The sequence below is a fragment of the Panthera leo genome, chromosome A1, assembly GCF_018350215.1.
Source record: "Panthera leo isolate Ple1 chromosome A1, P.leo_Ple1_pat1.1, whole genome shotgun sequence".
NCBI lineage: Eukaryota > Metazoa > Chordata > Mammalia > Carnivora > Felidae > Panthera > Panthera leo.
The window spans coordinates 145,457,735-145,480,593 of record NC_056679.1 but is presented as its reverse complement, the minus strand read 5'-3'; the positions used below and the strand labels follow the sequence as shown (position 1 = coordinate 145,480,593).

The window sequence follows — 22,859 nt, the reverse complement described above, 5'->3', positions numbered from 1 at the left end:
GAACAAAAAGGAAAAATAAAGATAGAACAAAGGCAATAGGGAAGTCTTTAAGTCTGGAAAGAATTCTAAGAACAAAGTGCACAGAATAGCTTCTGGAAAATGGAAAGCCTTGTTCAGAAGGAGCTGAGACTATATAGAGTGGAGTAGGAGTATAAGATCAGCTCAAAAGGGCAGGTTGGAGCCAGGGGATGGCAGCCATAGAGCCCCAGTCAGGCGTTTAGACCACATGGCATAGGCTTTTGGAAGCTACTACAGGTTTACACATAGGCAAGATAAGTGCACCATGGTTAGGAGGATGTGACTAATGGTACGAGCAGGGAGTGAAGGAGCAGACCTGAGGTGCAAGGGCTTACTAATTGTTCCAGGTGAGGCCACAGGACTAGATCTATGTGTGAGTGCAATGATGGGAAGGGAAAGGAAAGGATTAATTTCAGGGACTGTGTACTTAAACCTAGTTTTGTCCCTAATTAAAATCTACAAAATGGTCCTTTGGAGTCACTGTCAAAGAACTACTTATAAGATACTAAGGATTCTTATGCTGATTGGGAGGTAAACTGTCATTATTATGATCAAACACATAAGAGAGCATAAAAATTTTAATGGCTGATACGGTCATTTTTAAAGGAGGCTTTGATTAAGCTTAACAGAGGCTGGGAAAAAATAAGATTTTTGATATAAGTAAAAATTATTTTTAAGGAGACCATGATTGGTTGCAAGGTGATGAGTATTTTTAAATTTCTAAAATAATTAACTGCTGATTTTAGCAAGGCAGTAATAATGACTTATATGATTGACAGATCTATTTTTCTCTACTTTTACAAATCTACTTTTTATATCTACTTTTGCAGATGCATTTTCTCTACTTTTTTCAGATCACTTATTGCAAACCTATTATTAATCAAAAGTTAATTTTTTGGCAAACGTACCTATGAGTAAAACTCTGAAGCACTGTAGATGACACAGGCTAAATCATGTACTTCTTAGTGAATATACCAACTTAGTTTCTATTCTCATTTCCTTCATACATTTTTATTGACCGCTCACTATATGATAAGTACCGAATCAGTGCTAGGTGTACCATAAAGAGAAAGAAAACAGGGTCTGCCCACATGGGAGCACACAGTATAATGACAAAGAAAGACGTTAATATGTTTTTTAAAAACTATCCAAATATATAATTTAAAATTGTGATAAGCACTATAACGGAAAATTACAGGGTGCTTTGAGAATTTATAACAGGAAGGCTAAACCAACTCTGGATCTGAGAAGGTGTTTTAAAGGAAACTGTTTCTGAACTGAAATTTGTAAGGATATAGGGAAATGAAATGGGCAAAAAGAGTAGGGGAGAGAATACGAGAAGAAAATACGAGCAGAGTGAAAGAATGACATATAATAAAATAAAAATATTCTCTAACCTGTTGGGTAATAGTGTCCCATGGCTCCTGCAGCAGCCTTGTCTTATAGCACTCGTGGATTCCTTCCCATATGTCCTTCAGAGCTAAAGGTCTTCCATCTGCAAAAGTGCATGGTAAAGACTGTCAGTAATCCATTTGACACAATGGTGCTTGGTGTCTACCTAAAACTACTAGAAGAATATTATATTTAAAAAAAAAATCTTTGCTAGTACACATATTACTTATGTATCAAAAGAGTGCTATAGGAATTACTATTTTCTTCCTGAGGGAAATTTAAACAGTCAAGCTTCTCTCCTTTGTAAGCATCTAGCAGTTAAATTATCTGCTCATTCATTGCCTATAGGAATTCTGAAAAATAAATAAAATCCAAATGTATTTTAGAGATGACTAATAGATACAAGCATAGGAAAAAGACCAGGTAGACAGACTTCCATATTCACAAGGGTGCACTACAAATACCTCTGAAATCTTAATACTCCCTCTAGTTCTTAAATCAAAGACCGTACACATGCTTCATTCACTCTCTCATTGACTAAATATCTGTAATGTTCAAATCACACTGCTGAGTACCATGGGGAATAGAGAAAAGGAAAGCACACAGTTTCTCCCAGTAAGAAGCGTACCATTTGCTAGTGAAACTATGACAAGTTTATCGAGAGTATATTGATACTAAAACACTAGGTAGAAAGCGGTCACTGCCAAGATGAAAACTGCAATTCTCAGACAGTTCAGAGGAGGGAGCCATTAACACCCAGTGTTTGTGACAGGTGGAGAAGGAATAGTTAAGGCTGGAGGGACATGAGAAGGAATCAGTATGAAGAGATTAAGACAATGTCTAGTGAACAAGAGTTCTCTCTTCCTTTCTTTAAACAGCTTTGACAATTCACCTATATTCGTAACAATCCAAATAATTTATTTTATGAAGGCCACCATGGCATAAGGTTAGTAGAGAAATAGGTGTCTAAATTGGCAAAATAAAGTAGTAAGAGAAAATTACCTAAAGACCTTGAAAGCACAAACTGCCAGCAGAAGGTGGTCTTACTACTAGAATTTAATGCTACTGTCCCACTCAGAGCTATCAAGTCCTCAGAACTTATGAGTGTGCTCCCTTCTTTAGGCAAGCGGAAAATAACACTTAAAGAAAGCTCATCAGTACGTCAAATCATTAGACCCGAAGAAGTATTTGGTCATCAGGTTACAATAAAACTCAGAGAAATAATCTACTCAAACCACACCCCCAAAAGCAAAAGGTATTTCATTCAGACTTATGGAGTTTAAGTAGAGATGGCAAAGTGTAAGAGAAGATCTCTGGACTTGGGAGTCCAGGCTGAGTTTGAATTCTGCTGTTGAATTCTGTTGTTGAATTCTGAGTTTGAATTCTGCTGTTTGAATTCAGCACTCTCTATGGACTGCAAGCTATCTGGCTTTCAACCTTACCTGTAAATGAGGATAATTATCCTTTTCAAATTCTGTTCATGTGAACAGGTGTGCATCAGTGAACACACCTGGGACTGGGTCAGGCACACAGTCAGAGCTTAATACATAGTAGGTATCTCCTCCTAGCTCCCACTGAACGGCTCCGGTAACTTTCACACTACAAAGCTAAGGGATTCACTTAAGGGCCATTATTTCTTAGAATTTTCTCATGTTCCTACACCATGCACATTGTGTTTGATGATATAATACATTAATACCACAGGCAGGGCATTTCTCATGTTTGACCTGAAAAGTTGAACTTTTCCTCAACCTTTATTTTCAATAAATAGCAATAGAATATTTTGATACATTTTCAATAAGTATCTTCATCTTGGCATTTATCTGGCGGCAGGAGACCATTATCTTGTGATAAATAGTTTTATTCCATTGACATTTCCATGTCTGTAAAATGAACAAGATTTATTCATCCAATTAACATTTGAATGTCATGTTTAGCTACAAGTTAAAAACAAGCTGCCTTCAGTATCTGTGTTATATTGTTTTCTGAACACATTTACAGAGCAGGGCCAAACTTTGCCCTTAAGATAAGCACTACACATCTTCAAAATATGTATGTGCACACGTGTGTGTGTGTGTGTGTGTGTGTGTGCGCACTGATGTTCAAAGAGGGGAATAGGATCTTAAGTACTTCAATGTTAAAAAGTAAACCAAATAATAAAATTATAAACAGATGACATGCTTTTAAAATAATTTTCAGATGTCAAAGTTAGAAGAAATCAAGTCGTAGGAGAATAAAATGTTAGAGCTGGTATAATTACTCAATTTATCAATAAGGCAACCAAGGTCTTGGGAACCATACATCAGCCAAAATTATGCAGCCAGTTCATGACTGCACTGGAGGTGGAATTGCCCTTCCTGCTGGAAGTGCCCTTCCTGCTGTTCCCTCGGCCTGTGAGGTGTCTCAGTGCCCTTCCTGCTGCTCCCTCAGCCTCTGAGGGCGGAGACCATGTTTATCCTTTCCCCACTACAGTCCCACAGTGCAGTTCCAAGCCCCATCACTCACACATTGCAAATGCTTTATAAATATTTACTGAATAAATGATAAATGAAAGGACACCCTACTTAATCTTATTTCCTCTAAGACAGAGAAAGGCTTTGCAGACCTAGAGAAGAATGCTGGGTTTAATATCAATAATGATTTTAATTTTACTCCTTAAAATATTCCACCCAACAACCTAAGGATGGGGTAAGTGGTTCAGATATTACCAGACAAAAACCCACATATTCTGCTGTAACCATTCATACAAAATGCAATAACCAGCAGCTAGCAGCAATGTGGAAAGACCCAGAACAAATGGTATAAAATATTTTCATCAGATTTGATGCTAGAATTGAGGGTATGTGACGTAAATTTTCAGACAACACCAAATTTACAGGGAAAAAAGCTAACATATTACAACAGAGGAATTAAAAAAATGATCTGCTCAACTTAGAATAACAGATAATTACAGAGTTAAAAATAATAAGTTCAAAGCATAAAAGGATGCATGATAGTCCTACATGCATGTTTATAACAGTGCTACCTACCGGCTAGAAAGAAAACAGTGTTTTTTAAGTGAATAGATGTGATTAAATTCTCTAACGCATTTACAGACTGTTTAAAAACACACGTATTAAGACGCCTGGCTGGCTCAGTCATTTGAGCATCCGACTCTTGATTTCAGCTCAGCTCGTGATCGTGAGGGTATGAGCTGTGACTGGGCACATGGTAAAGGCTTAGAGAAAAGAACCCACATCATATTTCATTAACTCATTATTGTCTTATGTGTATGTGGGAGGCTTGTGGGATCAAGCTCCGTGTCGGGCTGCACGCTGAGCATGCAGCCTGCTTGAGATTCTCTCTGTGTGTATCTCTCTCTCTTTCTCCCTCTCTCTCTCCATGACTCATGGCATCTCTCTCTAAAATAAAAAATATATTAATAATATGCTTTAAAAAAAAACATGGATTGGGTGCCTGGGTGGCTCAGTCGGTTGAGCATAGGACTTTGGCTCAGGTCATGATCTCATGGCTCGTGAGTTCAAGGCCCATGTCGGGCTCTGTGCTGACAGCTCAGAGCCTGGAGCCTGCTTCAGATTTTGTGTCTCCCTCTCTCTCTGCCACTCCCTTGATCACGCTCTGACTCTCTCTCTCTCTCAAAATAAATAAATATTAAAAAAAAAAAAGGATTAATGATGCTTAAATGAGTGCTTATACTAGCTACTCTGACAAGAGTGCCAATCTCTCCAGCTTCTGCTGACCATTTCCACTGCAGATGATTTGGGAAATATAGCTTTGCCTCCCACATACACATAAGACAATAATAACTTAATGAATTATGATGTGGGTTCTTTTCCCTAACCCTTTATCATCAATGTGCCCAGTCACAGCTCTTACCCTCATGATCAAAGACATACAAAAGTTAGTTTTATGATCTTTTATGCAAAAACAAAAATTTTTGACATAATCATAAAATATATTCAAAATATTATTGTGACTCTAATTATTTCAAAACCAAATGGAAACTTCAGAAATTCCAGTGAAACCATTAAACTGAGATCATCGAATAGATTTCAAAAATCATGTCATAGAAGTAGAGCTTAAATGTTACAGTTAAAGAACTTTGTGATTTTTTTTTTAAATTTTAGACAGAGCATGCACAAGCTGGGGAGAGGGGGAGGGAGAGACAGAGAGAGAGAGAGAGAGAGAGAGAGAGAGAATCCCAAGCAAGCTCCATGCTCAGTGCAGAGCCCAACGTGGGGCTCGATCCCATGACCTTGAGATCATGACCTGAGCTGAAATCAAGGGTAGGACATTCAAATGACTGAGCCACCCAGGTACCCCTGGACTTTGTGATTTTGAATCTATTTATGAAAACCAAAGACCTGGGGCGCCTGGGTGGCTCAGTCGGTTAAGCGTCGGACTTCAGCTCAGGTCATGATCTCGAGGTCCATGAGTTCGAGCCCCGCGTCAGGCTCTGGGCTGATGGCTCAGAGCCTAGAGCCTGCTTCCGGTTCTGTGTCTCCCGCTCTCTCTGCCCCTCCCCCGTTCATGCTCTGTCTCTCTCTGTCTCAAAAATAAATAAACGTTAAAAAAAAAAAATTAAAAAAAAAAAAAAGAAAATCAAAGACCTGAAACTTTAACTTAACATAAAATCGTGGGCATAAGTAAATATTTAGTTAAGCTCATGAAACACATTATAATGTGCCTTCATGTTCAGTTGAAGGTATCTTCAATCAGAAACTTTAAATCATGCTAAGAGGGTCTATTTTTTCTGTCTGGCCTCAGTCAGATATGACATAAGCATACTCAATCAACAACTCCCTAGTTTTAGACCTAAGATATTCGATAGCACCAATTTTAACATGCTTAGAAATCTCATTAATCACACTGAGGCTGAGAAGCTCAGTAAAATCCCTTGCATACTTGAAAAATTGAAGTAGAAGCTGAAATAATTTCAGCGGCAACCTACAAAGTAAGCATGGTAAATTAAGGTCATTTATTTAACAAGTGTTTATAGAGTGCCTACTGTGTGCCTCTATCTCCTGGAATGACAATACACATCTGAGCTAAAGGAATATTCTGTCAGCAACCTAGAATGTCAATGACAAAAGAAGAAGAGACATTAGATGAAAAATAGAATAATTAAAAAGTACAATCTTTAGCAACTGCCAGTAGCATTTAATTTAACAATTTTCATATAAAATCTCTCAATTGAATAATAACCTACATGTCAAGTAATCTATATATTACTCAAAATGTGCGGCTCTCTAAATTAAATTTCTCAGGGCTATTAGTTTTCATGAATCAAATAACAGCATGAGATATTTCACCGGCACCACCTAACTCTAGCACAAGCACGCAGAAGTCACCTTTATCCTATTGTGCATGGTTTCACTAAAATTTCATAACTCCTAAAATGAAGATTACAGAGAGTATACATTATTTACAGTAAGTTGAATAATAATGTTCTGAACGTGGTCACTAGAAATAAAAAGGAAAGGGTGTATTATTCACAATGAAATCTGTCATTATTCAATATACTGTCTTCAAGAGAGGTTTGAAGGATATAAAATTCATGTCATACTCCACAGTAAGGCAGAGATGATGCTCCACCAAAGGGGAAAATTCATTTTTGCTTCAGTGAGAAAATTATATTGTGATATGAAATGAGTGTTAATTGTTCATGTACATTCATACCAGAAACTATGCTGCCTAATTCTGTAATTTTTATTTATTCCTATGTACATTTCTATCATTTTGTGTCTTTACTAATCTCAGGAAATCTGAAAAAATATTCCAAAAATACAGATTATGGAAACTTCTCTTTACTTACATACGACATCAGTTAACCTACATGTTTCCTAAATTTTGGTTACTGCATCATACAGTAAAAAATGAGCTAAAGAGTTTGAGTCTCAACCCCATAATTTTCTACGTACCTTTGAATAAATCATTTAACCCCTCCGAGCACTCAGTTTTTATGAATGTGCACAAGGATAATACCAGCTCCTATTTTACAATGTTATTGTGAGGATCAAGATACACAACACACCTAGCATTTTTTTTAATGTTTATTTTTATTTATTTATTTATTTATTTATTTATTTATTTATTTATAGCCCAATGCAGGGCTCAATCTCACTAACCACCACGAGATCATGACCTGAGCGGAAATCAAGAGTCAGAAGCTTAACCAACTAAGCCACCCAGGTGCCCCAACACAGCTAGCGTTATTGAAAGGTACTACACGCCAAGCCCCATTTCATATATCAGCTTACAAACCTCAAAACTCTATGAAGTAGGTATTACTACTATGATTATTATTATCTCAAAAAAATTTTTTTTGGATGACAGAAAAAAAAAAAAGTTAGATAACTGCAGTTCATTAGTAGCAGAGCTAGGAATCAGAACCAATGCTTTCTGGCTCCAGACCCTGCACTTTTACCACTACGCTCTGTCGCTACCCAGGAGCTCTGTGCAAACCATAAAGCAATGCACACATATTGGTTATGCTGTTGTAGTTGTCACTAGTGGTCTCCACTAACACTGCCTAACCTAGGAGTATCTAGAATTTTGCCTTTCCTGGGTTTCTTACTAGGCTGTCCTGCTCTTTCACTCATCACTGCATGGACAAATCCCAAGTCCAGCCAAGATCTCTCTTAATCACTCCAGCTCAAGATAATCTCTGCTCTCTGATCCCTGGTAGCAGTTTTCCCCCCAGCTTTACTGAGATATAATGGACATATAAAATTGTGTAACTTTAAGGTATACAACATGACATAATATATGTATATATTAGGAAATGTTTACCACAAAAGGTTAGTTATCACATCCATCACCTCGCAAAGTTAACCATTTGTATGTGTGTGGTTAGAACATTTAGAATGTACTCTCTTGGTTAACTTTCAAGTGTACAATAAAATATTGTTAATGATAGACACCATGCTGTATATTAGATCCCCAGAACTACTTATCTTATAAATGAAAATCTGTACCCTTGAGCCAACATTTCCTCATTTCCCCTACTGCCCGGCCCCTGGCAACCACCGATCTACTCTTCGTGGTGGCAACTTTTACCTCTATTATGGCTATTAACATATTGTCCTTGTTAGTAAATTTCAGACCTGTCTTGTTTCCCTCACTAGACCATATGCTCCTTGAGGGCATCATCCATCTCTGATTTCCTTTATTCATCTCTGTATTCCACAGACACCTTCATGCCTTGTGCACAAATATTTTTGAATGGTTGGATAGATGAACATTCAACATTATTTCTACAGCAAGTAGCACAATTACTACTAAGAATAAAGACTGAACAATCATGATTAAAAATCACAATTTATATTAAAAAAAAACATGCTTGGGGGCACCTGGCCGGCTCAGTCAGTTCAGCGTCCAACTCATGATTTCCACTCAGGTCATGATCTCACGGTCATGAAATTGAGCCTTGCAAGGGGCTCTGCACTGAGTATGGGGCCTGTTTGGGATTCTCTCTTTCTCTCTCTGCCCCTCCCCCATGTGCCTCTCTCTTTCTCTCTCAAATAAATAAATAAATAAATAAATAAACAAATAAATAAATTTAAAAAACATGATTCTATAAATCTATAGTATTAAGTAGATGCAGATAGAGTGGATATTTTATTTTTCAGTATCCAAACATACTTCCAACTTGGGAGAGAAATGCCAAAATAAGTAGAAGGCAGAGCCCCACTTCTCACCACTAAAGCCAAAGGAAGGCAGACATTCCTGTCATTCTAATGCATTCAGATGACTCTAAGTTCTACCTTTCCAATAAATCCTTTTTTGTTTATCATGGTCAGCTCCAATTATTTTCAACCAAGTATACCTAACAAATATAGCCCAGACAAATGGTTTAAAAGACCTGCTTAATCATTATGTATTTTTAAAATTACCAGTGCAAATTTTTTAAATGTTATATATTTGTCTAGTAATTTGAGTAGAAAACAAATATAAGATATCTTTCAATTACATGAGAAAGTGTATGTATGTTTCAATCTATTTTTATGAGAAATATGGCCAACAGGACAAAAAGGAGTAATTTTTTAATGTTTGTTTATTTATTTATTTATTTATTTATTTTTATGTAGTTTTTTTAATGTTTACTTTTGAGAGAGAGAGAGACACACACACACACAGGGCGAGCAAGGGAGGGGCAGAGAGAGAGGGAGACACAGAATCTGAAGCAGACTCCAGGCTTCGAGCTGTCAGCTCAGAGCCTGACACTGTGCTCGAACCCACGAACCACAAGATCATGACCTGAGCTGAAGTTGGATGCTCAACCAAAGGAGCCACTGAGGCACCCCTAATGTTTATTTATTTTTGAGAGACAGAGAGAAAGAGGGAGAGGGAGAGAGAGAGAGGGAGACATAGAATCCGAAACAGGCTCCAGGCTCTAAGCTGTCATCACAGAGCTTGACACAGGGCTCGAACTCATTAACTGTTAAATGGTGCCCTGACCTGAAGTAGGACACTTATTGAGGTAGGACACTATTGAGCCACTCAGAAGCCCCCAAAAGTACTGATTTTGAGTCACCATAAACAGTCCACATATTGTGTTAAAAACTAGTAATAATGCAAGTGATGCTATAATCTCTCATTTAAATTAAGTTAAATACTTACCTAGTGGAAGTACATACAAAACCTTCTTGAGGAATCTCTTAATCAGAAAATGTCCCAAGGGAAGCAACGTTGGGTCCACAACATACCCAAGATACCGATTTTGAATTGATACCTACCTATTCATCAGCACTCCAAGGACCAAATCACCAGATGAATATCTACGAGGTTAGGTCTACTAGTTCTGAAACAGAAGGCACTCTACCCAAAGTGTTCTGAGGCTTTGATTCCAACCTCATGGTCCAGCATCCCAGTACTCAGCATTTTGGACTCCTGGCTCTCTTCAAACCTCGGTACCTCCAGCACTTGGACCTACTATGCCATATAGAAGTACCTTGAGTATCCATCTAACTTGATCCTCTCCCTACAGAAAAGGCAGTCTCCACCTTCTTAGCATAGCACCTAATATATGGATTTAAAGAACTCTGCTTTGATGACTTTAAAGAAGGAGGAAAGCAATAACCTAGCTTCAAATTGAACAGTGGTATTTTTTCACCAGATTTAGAAAATAGGCAAATGAGTTTTTGTGCTGTGCATACAGTATGCACTCATGTATGTTTTTAAAGGCTGTTTCACATAGGACCCATTTGCCAAGAGTAAGCAAAGAAATGTTTCTTCTTTATGGAGCACAACACAAGCATCCACCTGTCTAGGAAAGCTAAAACATAGTCTCTCACAGGTAAGAAAATAAACTTACCTTTTCATGTCTTCTTCTTCGTCTCTGGATCCACTTAAAATCTGTTGCTTTTTGCAAATGTGGTGTTTTGTACTAACACAAGTTAGAATGAACCTTTTGGCTAATTAGCTCTCCCTGTAGTTTTGTTTCACATTTCTCTCACATTTTTTTCTTTAATACATTCTTAAACCAGGGCTTGATTTTTCAATGGGATTCTATTCCCATCGTATGTCCTAAGCCAGCATCTTAACTCCCCATATTGTTTCAAGCATTTACATGGTTCAACAAATAATTCTTGTTAAACATCCTCTATTGTTTGGATTTTTCAATTTGAATATCTTTGTATGAGTTAAATAGTTTTTCATTATTTCTTAATAACTTTCACTGTTTGCTCTTTAAATTTCATTTCAATCCCTAGAATCTCTTTTCAACTTACTAAAATTCATGTTCCATTCCATTATCATGGCTGTGGCTAGATTTACTAACTTATATAAATACATGAACTTCCTTAAAGATTCTCTGCAATCAAATAAGACTCTAAATTATCTGTCAAATCATTTTCTAGTTTCTGCTTATTGTAAATAATTAACTAGAATCATTTTTGCCTCGATCTTTAAATATCTCTCTAATCCAACTTTTCTTTACTGTTCAACAAGCTGCCTTAACTCTCACTGTGCTGGCAACCCCTTCCAACCCATTATCTCTGTCATAATTTGACCTCAACATATCTTTAAAAACATTTCTTCCACAGCTCATCCTAAGGAAACCTGTACTTCAAACTGGCCTCTCACTGTTCCCCAAATATGCCATCCTCTCTCCAGCTCTATAGCTTGGCACTCACCCTCCTCATCTTCTCCAATGTTTTTCCCAGCCTCTTCAGAAAAACCAACCTGTTACCTTCCCTTCCAAGCTGTTGGATGGAGCTGTGGATATTTTACTTTTATTCCCCAACGTCCTCCAACTCCATCTTTCTGTTTTCCTGCTATTCTCTTCTATGGAATGCATAGAAGGCTATTCTCTTCTGTGGAATGCATTCCAAAGATGACTTCTTGTTCCAGACCATGAACAAGCCTCTTACTCTTCTTCTTTGATGATTTACACACTGCTCTAAGTCCAAACTTTCCATTATTCTCCCTTTATTCTGGCCTTTATCATGGTTTGGTTCATACTGCCTTTTAGAGTGAATCATTCTTTGGCTATTCCTTTCTCCCTGTTTCTCAATAAGCATCCTTTAGGCATATAACAAGTAGACAAATCTTCCACATGAAATATCTGGGTTACATTTTTAATTCTATACACTTACTCCCTGGGCCAATAATAGAATGGATCTCCAGAAAGAACAGACATTCAGTTGCTGAATGGAAGAAATGTTTCCTTCCCTATTCAAAAGCAGCCCTACTGACTAATTAAAGAAATATGTCAAAACAGTTCCCAAGAAGAACCCATATGTCAGCCAAAGAATTAAATATTTTGAAAATGAGAAGAACCACTTGGTCTATTTTTCAATAGAGATTGAGAACAAAGGAAAAGAAGAAAGACAGAGCAGGAATAAATCAGAATTCAAGCTGAAATAAATATAGAAATCTCTAGTTGTAATGAAAAGGAAAACTATGTAAGCTTAGGACTCTGGTGAAGCCCTAAGACATTAAGTACATGCCTAAGGTTTACACTACATTTCTAACACTTGCCATAAGCTTTTGACCAAAACCAAGCCCTCCAAAAGGAAAAATGGGACACAAAAAGGTCCTGAAATGATGGGCAATAGACAAAGCCTTCTGCATGATACAAATACTTCTCTACCACAACGTGCTTCAAAAATAGTGGTGGAGGGGGGAGGGGAGCGCCTGGGTGGCTCAGTTGGTTAAGCATCTGACATCATGGCTCAGGTCATGATCTCATGGTTTGTGAGTTTGAGCCCCACGTCGGGCTCTGTGCTGACAGCTCGGAGCCTGGAGCCTGCTTCAGATTCTGTGTCTCCTTCTCTCTCTGCCCCTCCCCAACTTGTGCTCTGTCTCTCTATGTCTCTCAAAAAATAAATAAACATTAAAAAAAATAGTGGTTGGGGGGGTCGTTAGTGAGCACTTGAAAATGTCAGTGTTTTTCTAAGAATGGATTTCATAAACTGCCAAGCACTATTTGAATGTAGAGTATTTATTATTATTACACAGAAGGGCAGTTACCTCTCACCCACTGCTGGGTAACAAATGTATTAAGTGTGTTCCACTGCCCCCTCCAAACTTAAAATTGGAAAAGGAGTTAGAAAAAGAAGAATACTGGGAAGGACTTAGTTCTTCTCTTAAACCCATGTTACCCCCTAGGGAACTGGGATCCTAAATGCCCAAGTAGTAGGAATGAGAGGTGCTCACTCAGCAGCAGAATGTGTCATAATTTGGCTGTCTGCCTTCAAGGAGCAAATAAAAAATATGTGTTTAAAGAAGCAGGGCAGCTGCCCAGCGAGCTTGGATGCCCACCCCTTGAGTTCTCAGGACTCTTTTTTCCTTAGTCAACCACTCATGCAGTCTCTGAGAAGCATCAGACTAAAGAGTAATGATACGTAGTTGTTTTGGGTCCTGAAGTTCCTGGAGGCAACAGCATCACTCTCTTCCTTATAACCCTCCAGAGCAGTTCAAATAAGACCCCATCACAAGGTTTCCATCTTTGGGTTGTATGCAGAAATGGTTAGAAATTCTTCATCATTGGTTCATTCAATAATACTTACTGATACTGTATCACAGTTGATACTGTGGGTATCAAAATGAGTAAGAGAAATAACAAATGTCATATATGTATTACACACATGCACACACACACACACACACACACACCACACTGCTATGAATAAAGCTTATCACTTTGTAGGTTGTAGATACTCACTATCAATTTCCTTCCTCCCTCTTTTTACCTTACAGCTCCACCATCTAACTTATTATTTCATAGGGGACAAGCAAATAAATAGTTCTGTTACAGTGAAACCTGTGATATTATATATGATATGATGTGAAATGATATGACAATAAGTGACAAGAGCAAGTGCCATGTTAGCTGAGTCCTAGGCAATAGTTGGCATGGTGGTCATTGGCCAGTACAGAGGAATAAGAAGTATTCCCATTCACAATTCAATGTGTCTGCATTTCAAGAAACACAATAAATATTTCTTCTGGAATCTAAACCATAAAAGAAAAGGTCCTATCAATTTAAATGGGAACTATTACTACAAACTGCTTTACCTAAAAAACAAAACAAAACAAAACAAAACAAAAAACAAAAAGAAATATCAGAAGAAAATTCAGATCAGAGCAGAGAAACCAATTCTTACTAACAATCAAATGGAAAAGAAATTCTAAATATCTGTGAAAAACAAGGCTAAGTGAACTATTTCTGAAGCAACAAAAAGACCCCTGAGCAAGAAATTTTATAATCATCCTCTTTCTAGGTCGGAACTCTCTCAGAATGAGACAAAGAAAAATCTGGACCTGGAATATGAGGAATACGTTAGGAATCCATTCACCACACTAACAGACATTTGTTTAACAAACAGATGGAGGGCCAGAGTAATCAGATATAACAGGAAATGGGAATGGAATAAGGGGAATACATGAAAAATTATGACTCTAGAATAAAGGGCGAAACATTTTTAGAATGTCCATTAGGTTACGTTAGCAGAAAAGAGAAAAGAAATTCCTAGAATATGATAAAGGAAAGAACCATTTTTCATGTTTCTCTACAGGAAAAAATCCAGTATGCTTTGAAAAATTAAATTTGATATTTTAATGTACCTGAATAAACACTAAATAAATTCTGGAATTTAAAAATTCCTAGGGCTCATTCCACACAACACAGAATGGGGAGGAAGGAACAAGGAATCCTGCTGTATAAAACAAATGACTTGTTTTGGCTTTCTTTCATTAAGCATAAATAAAGGGTGTCTTAAAAGTAGATAGGTAGGATCCAAGAGAGTTAGTGGGGTTTTTGTTTGTCTGTTTGCTTGTTTTTGAAGAAAAAGCAAACCATCATAAAGAAAAGATCTTGGGAAGTACACAAATTTCATTAAAATATAATCGGACTTGCAGGAACAATTACTGTGCTGTACTGTAAGGGGAGCTGTTGGCACATAAGAGCAAAGTGCACATATGAGCTCATCCACCGGCCTCGGCAAGACCCACTTCCAGCTAGAAGCAGTCATGTTTCAACACCTCCGATTCCCTAATGCTGACAAGCTAAACAACTTGTTTTGTCTCTGGGAGCTCTTCTCTGGTGATTAACTGCTTATGGTGAATACTAATTATATGAAAGTACAGTATTGAAGAAGTGGTGTCCTATTTCCTCTACCTGCAGCCTTGATATGTCTTTGAATCTAGAAAGGTACTGGGTAGACACATTGCAAACCAAAAACAAGAAAAATATTTCCCTCCCCCGTGGTAAATAAATGTATCCCCTTCTACTTTTTAGTATAACAGAGTTCACTGGCAAGAACCCTACTTTAATGTTTGGACTCCAAACCAAATAGAATTACAACATAATAAAGTGGGTGTTTTCAAGGCCTTTAATAATCATATGGATAAACCTGCAGCAAGAGTTCACAAATTAGTAACTATCAGTGTCCTCAATTCCCCATGTCCCATGTTGAAAATTTACCCCAAATTGTCACTTCTTAGGAAGTGCACCTCAGATTAAAATCTTCTCACCAGGGAGTCTATGAGAATTTGTTCTTGTGTTTTAAATCCTAAGTGCTTGTTAAACCGCCAACACTGCAAAATTAGAGACCATTAAACAATATAAGGCAGCAAGTGATTAAATCTACCAAATACACATTCAAAGCAGCTTAAGCTACTTTTTAATTAAAAATAAAATATCACTGGCTAAATTCAGATGTCTTAGCTATCCAGAAAAAGTTAGAAGGCTGTTCAAAATGCAAAATGCTGCAGATAGGCCATATAGAAAAGGAGAAATAGGGGAAAGGGTAGGCTGGGGAGGCAGAGCCTTGCAATGCAGATCCGGTTTAGGCAGAGGACAAGAAGGGGGGAGTCCTCATGGCACTATGGCTTTATCAGCCAAGTCCTCAGAGGAGACAGGGTGTTTCACCTTCTTTGGCAAGGAGAACAAGTTGAGTAACAGCATCTCAGAAAGCTTAGGCACTGGAGATGTATAGATGGTCGAAGGAAATGTTAGTGCTATTTTTAAACATAGCTTGAACTAACTGATAAACAGTTCCTGAAATAATTATTAGCAATTGGGAAAGGAGGCGTGGGGGCTTTTGAGTTAATGGAATCTCTTACATTGAAAGAAATTTTTACTGTAAAGTTAGAAGTATATAAACATTGTAGCTTTAAGTTGTTCCTACTTGTTTAAAGAAAAGAAAAAGGGCCAGGGGGGCTTAGTCAACGTTGGGCAAGAGGCCAAGAATCTGAAGATCAGACTTAAGGCTGGGATGATATCATTCACTCTGAAGTCTTGATACTCCTTCTAAAGCATGAGAAAATTTACTGGTAAAACCTTACCTCACCCACACTTTTCTTATTTTTAACTCTATTTTTTTTTCCTCTCAGGAATAATTTTCTAAATCTGCTTTCTGCCTTACATGTAAATGTTATGAATTTACATTTAGCTTCCGACATGGTCTTACCTAAAAAGCTTGCCCTAAAGTAAAGCACAGGCACTTGGTAGCTACAGGAGTATAAAACATGATATTCATATTTAATCACTTGGCTTCCCGTTGTGGTCTCAGTCACTTCAGAATCATCCAGGGGTAGTTCTAAAGCCTCCTGAAAAAAAGAGAGAGAGAGAGAGAGAGAGAGAGAGAGAGAGAGAGAGAGAGAGAGAGAGAAACAAAATGTGTTTGTCATTTAAAGAAAAAAAAAGTACATTGACATAGAAAGGGAAAAGAGGAGGTTTTCTTCTGGCAAAATAACAGTTAAAAAAATATAGGACTATGAGGTAAGGAAAAGGGAGTTTCCAACATTAATGTTTAACATTTGAGTCGTGGGTAAATAGTAAAACCAGAAAACATTAGCATTAAGTAATTCCAGATTGTTTTTGAGAGACAAAGCAGCTCTGGGTAAAGAAACAGGAAGGGGGGAAAAAAGGCAAAAAGATCTATTGCAACAGCAACTCTGAAAAATCTTTACTGTACAATTTTAGCAACAAGATGATGGCTATACAAGCTACCTTCTTCCCTACCTGTGAAAGCTAAAAACATCCTAACAATTGAACAAGAGGCTGTGAAATGTCCCTAAAGATTCTATTGTACTTGCCAAAAAATGATTCATTGTGTGCTGAACAATTCCCAGTTCCATTTTGAATAAGAAAGTTATTTTGCAAGAGGTTGAGTTTGTTAGGTACATTTCAAAACCTGAGATGAGTCTGTTTTCTTTATTATTGTGCTATCGGTGGTATATTTCTACAACAAATCTTGATATTTATAACAGAATAGATGGCAAATATTAATGTCAACTTAAATACAGTTTTTGTAAGCATAGATGGCTCTAGCCAGCTCACTTCTCACTAATCATTCCTTACTGGTGGATTTTTTATTATTTGTGAGTGTTTCTGAGGAATTTATCTTAATGTTTGGAAGCAATTAATTGGACATGTTGAGTCAGAATCTGGTTCCATCCACACTCACTTATTTATTTGGACTGAAGAATTTCCTTTCAAATTAAATTAGTAAAAGGAAAGAAGCAGGTTGGTTTGGCTCATTTCTACCTCTCATTAAAACAGTAACAACAATGAACAATTGGAAAGAGTTACAGGAAAGATTTCAAACTTTATCAATAAGAAATAAGGTTTCCTGTGGAGATAAGTAAAGCCGCAGACTGCTCTCCAGATCCGTATCTGCTTTACTAATTCCCCACTCACAGTCAATGCATTGGAGGAGATATTACACTGGATAAATCACAACCTAAGATACGTACAAAATAGTTTTCACTATACTCCAGTAAACACTATCAATTAAACACAATGAATTAAATAACCAGAGACAAATCACTGAAATATATATTCCAGATACAGAGTTAATCCAGTAGCAAGAAAGAGGTTTTTCTGTTTGTTTATTTGAACTGTCATTAGGCAATGTTACCTGTACCTCCTTTTAAAGCAGTTCTTCAAACCAAATTCTTTCTTTTTGGTCAAAGATTAGGTTGGTTAGCATTTATTTATAATTTCTTTTCTTTTTTAACATTATAAAGCATCATGTCTTTGTGACAAAAAAAATAATTGCAAACACTGCACAAGTACATAAAAAAAAAAAATGGGAAATCTCCGTCACCCTAGCACTTCTATACCCCAGGTATGTAATAATTTTTAACAGATTAGTGTATACTTTTAGAATTTTTTCGCCTACAAACACATTCACACACATACACCCACTCACCCACCCCTGATTTAATCACAACACATACACATATTCGTTGATTAAATCATGGGCATCCTAGCATGTCTGCCATGTCAGTACTATAGATTTTGCTCTTTCTTTTGATGGCTTCACTGTATTCCAATACATGACTGTGCCATAGTTTGTTCAGTCATTTGTTTTAGTATGTCCATATTGCTAGATATTTTAGGCTGATTATAACTTTCTGCTACTACAACTAATAATTCAATACATATCTTAGCACATATATCCTTTTAGACCTCTTTTTTCTGTGGTACAGATTCCGAAAGGGGGCATTATTTTAAGAAAGGGTATGTGCATTTTAAGTTTCAATACATACTGCCAATCTATCCCCAGAAAAAAAGGCTGTATCAATTTATATTCCCAGCAAGAATGTAGGAGAATGTCTTTTCCATATCCCGTAAGTACTTGAACATTATTTGTTATTAATTTTGCCTATGTGCAAAATTAATGAATTTTTTTATTTTTTCATTATTTTAATTTTTTTTCATTATTTTAATAAAAATAATGAATTTTTATTTTTTTTATTTTGTGAGAGAGAGAGAACGTGTGAAAGCAAGCAGAGAGAATCTTAAGCAGGCTCTCCACACTCAGTGCAGAGCCTGACGTGGGGCTCGATCTCACAAACCATGAGATCATGACCTGAGCCGAAATCAAGAGTCAGACACTCCAGTGACTTAGCTACCCAGGGGCCCCTGATAAATTTTGAAACATCATTTTTTGGTTGTAAATTCTAGTTTCTTGATTACTAGTGAAAGTGAACATCTATTCATATGGTTATTGGCAATTTGCATTCTTCTTTGATTGCCCTGCTCTTATCCTTTTGCCTATTTTTCTAATATCTGGTTTGCATCTGTCTTATAAAATTATATATACTCTTTGTATATTAGAAATAACATTACTGGATATAGATAGATCTCTCTGCATCATAGAAAAAACAAAGGTGTGCAAGGATACGTGTGATATGTATATGTACGTATATAAATATGTACATGCAACATTTTCATTCAGCTTTCTTTTTAACCTTGTTTCTTATATATTTTATCCTGAAGATTTTTTTTTTTTACTTTTATGTAGTAGGATCTGTACATTTTCTCTTTGCAGCTTCTGAGTTATCTGTCTTCATTAAAAGGCCTCCTACTTAGGCAAACCATAAGAGCCTCTTAAATACAGAGAACAAATTGAGGGTTGATAAGGGTGGGGAGGGAGGTGGGTTAAACAGGTGATGGGCATTAAGGAGGGCACTCTTTAGGATGAGCACTGGGTATCATATGTAAGAGATGAATCACTGGGTTCTACTCCTAAAACCAAGGCTACACTGTTAACTAACTTGACAATTAAAAAAGAAAGGCCTCCTACTTCACCCCCACCTCACTCCCAAAAATTATAAAAATGTTAAATTTTATTCTGCATACAAATACATGTTTTTAAATTTCATTTAGATCATTAATCCATCTGAATTGTATTTTCGTGTATGGTGTGAGGTAAGGATTTTTTCCAGATGATTTCTAATAGTGCATTCTTTCCCCCATTGTTTTTTAATGCTACCTTTACTATAAATTAAAGTGTGTGTGTGTGTGTGTGTGTGTGTGTGTGTGTGTTTATTCCCTATTCTTCTGTATTGAACTATTTCTCATCTTAGACCATCATTGTCCAATTCTTAAACAAATACTGAATTGGGTTACTAATTTCTACATAAAACTTCAGATACAGACTGTCTGAGACTCAGTCCTGCTAGGGAGGATGAAATTCCTAGAAAGAAGTTTCCTTCACCTAAATTCAAATTCAACACTCAGGTATGCGTTGGGGCTGATGCCAGATACATGCCAGTAGTAATCAATTGGGCATAAATCCAGTTTCTCTGGAACAGTTAGGAGACCCAAGGAATAAGAGACAGGGGACAGAACACACTTTCTGAAGAGCCATGAGAATTCTCACTGTAACCACTGTTCTCATCAGCAGGATACCTCTGTGGGGATTGAAAGCTTGAGCACTCTCCTCATTGGGAGTGCTGCTATGTCTCCCAGTGCTGCTCTAGCTGCTCTGGGCAGCTAGCTATGGGCAAAGACATTTTTGCATCCTTAACTCATATTAAATGAATTTCAATCCTTGACCTGTGTCTGCTAGGATCCTTACATCGTTCACAGTCACTGTTATGAAGCCCATGCAAGTGTCATGCAATGTGGAAATCTCAGACTTCTACATCTTTTCTGCTTTCCCTTCCAAAAGTACCAAATGGTTGTAGACTACGGTTCTTGCCTTATTCATCTTTGTATTCCCAGAGACTCTAACACTGAGTTGAGAACCACAGTAAACAGTACTTTCTAATTCAGTAGCAGATCTGTTTCTTCCCATCTAAGTATTCTACAACACACTTCATAGATAATTCACCAGCAACACTATCCCCACAACAAAGTCTGAAAAGAAGTAAATGGAGGAGTAAAAATGCAAAAGATCACCAAAAAAATAATAAACAAATGGCAAATAAAGATGTTTAACATCATTAGCCATCAGGGAAATGCAAATTAAAACTACAATGAGATATCACTGTGTATCTATCAGAATGCCTAAAATAACAAATAGTGATACCGTCTAATGATGGTGGAGATGCAGAGAAACTAGATCTTTCATACACTGCTGCTTAGAGCATAAAATCATATGGCAATTTCTTATAAAACTAAACATATAACTACCATACGACCCACCAACTTACTCATGAGCATTTATCTCAGAGCAATAAAAAACCTGTACACGAATGTTCATAGCAGTTTTACTCACAACCGCCCAAAAATTGAAATATTTCAAAGGTCTTTCAATAGGTCATGGTTAAACAAACTGTGATACATCACACTACTCAGCAATTAAAAGAGCAAACTATTTTGTTTTTGCTTTCACTTTTTTTAAGTTTTTAAATTTTAATTCCAGTACAGTTAACATACAGTATTATATCAGTTTCGTGTGTACAAAATAGTGATTCAACAATTCTATACATTACTCACTGCTCTACATAATAAGTGTATTCTTTAATCCCATCACCTATTTCCCCTACCTCCCTCCTGGTAACCATCAGTTTGTTCTCTACAGTTAAAAGTCTATTTCTTGGTTTGCCTCTCTTTCTCTTTTTTTCCCCCCACTTTGCTCATTTGTTTTGTTTCTTAAATTCCATATATGAATGAAACCATATGGTATTTGTCTTTCTCAAACAGCCTTATTTCACTTAGCATAGAACTCTCTAGCTCTATCCATGTTGTTGCAAATGGCAAGATTTCATTCTTATGCAATCCCTATCAAACTACCAACAGCATTCTTCACAGAGCTAGAACAAACAATCCTAAAAATTTTATGCTATTACAAAAGATCCCAGAAAGCCAAGGCAACATTGAAAAAGAAAAGTAAAGATGGAGGCGTCACAATTCTGGACTTCAAGTTATATTACAAAGCTGTAGGTTCAAAACAGTATGGCACCAGACAAAAATAGTAACACAGATCAATAGAACAAAAACCCAGAAATGAATACACAACTACATGACCAGTTAATCTTCAACAAAGCAGGAAATAATATCTAATGAAAAAAAGACAGTCTCTTCAACAAATGGTGCTGGGAAACCAGGACAGTCACATGCAAAATAATGAAATTGGACCACTTTCTGACATCACACACAAAAATAAACTCAAAATGGATTAAAGACCTAAATGTGAGACATGAAACCATAAAAATCCTAGAAGAAAATAGAGGTAGTAACCTTTTTGACATCAGCCATAGCAACTTCTTTCTAGGTATGTCTCCTGAGGTAAGGGTAACAAAAGTAAAAATAAACTAATGGAACTGCATCAAAATAAAAAGCTTCTGCAAAGTGATGGAAACAATCAGCAAAACCAAAAGGCAACCTACTGAATGGGAGAAGATATTTGCAAATGTTGTATCTCGTAAAGGGTTAGTATCCAAAATACATAAAATACTTATAAAATTCAACACCCAAAAACAATCTAATTAATAAATGGGCAAAAGACATGAGTAGATGTTTTTTTCAAAGAAGACATACAGATGGCAGACACATGAAAAGATGCTCAACATTACTCACCGTCATGGAAACACAAATCAAAATTACAATGAGATATCACCTCATACTTGTCAGAATGGCTAAAATCAACAACACAAGAAACAGCAGGTGTTAGGGAGGAGGTGGAGAAAGGAGCATCCTCTTGTACTATTGGTGGGAATGCAGACTGGTGTAGCCATTCTGGAAAACAGTATGGAGGTTCCTCAAATAGTTAAAAATAGAACTACCCTACAAGCCAGTAATCACATTACTGGGTATTTACCCAAAGAATACAAAAACACGAATTCAAAGGGATCCATGCACCCGGATGTTTATAGCAGCCTTATTTACAATAGTCAAATTATGGAAGCAGACCAAGTGTCCATTGACTGATGAATGGATAAAGGAAGATGCAATGTGTGTGTAGTACACAATGGGTAGTGCAAACATTTTAACAATATTTACTCTTCCAACCCATGAGCTGGAATGTTTTTCCATTTCTTTGTGTCCTCTTCAATTTCTTTCAACAATGTTTTATAATTTTCAGAGTACAGGTCTTTCACCTTTTTGGTAAAATTTATTCCTAGAAACTTTATTTTTGGTGCATTTGTAAATGGAATAATTTTCTTAATTTCTTTCTTCAACTTTGCTATTAATGTATAGAAATGCAACAGATTTCTGTACATTGATCTTATATCCTATGACTTTATTGAATTCATTTATC

At 36.7% G+C, this 22,859-nt stretch overlaps 1 protein-coding gene across 14 annotated transcripts in view; it reads right to left on the bottom strand.

Moving 5' to 3' along the window:
* ATG10 (autophagy related 10) overlaps positions 1-22,859 on the bottom strand; it is a 264,959-nt gene that overhangs the window by 91,570 nt on the left and 150,530 nt on the right. For all 14 annotated transcript variants that reach the window (XR_006203688.1, XM_042942661.1, XM_042942668.1 and 11 more), the window contains 2 exons: positions 16,329-16,467; positions 1,416-1,513 (listed from right to left, as the gene is read on the bottom strand). Coding sequence is in view for 13 of the 14 variants with exons in the window: in XM_042942661.1 (XP_042798595.1) it covers positions 1,416-1,513; positions 16,329-16,467 (237 nt within the window). In the remaining variant the exon portion in view is untranslated. The remainder of the gene's footprint in view (positions 1-1,415; positions 1,514-16,328; positions 16,468-22,859) is intronic.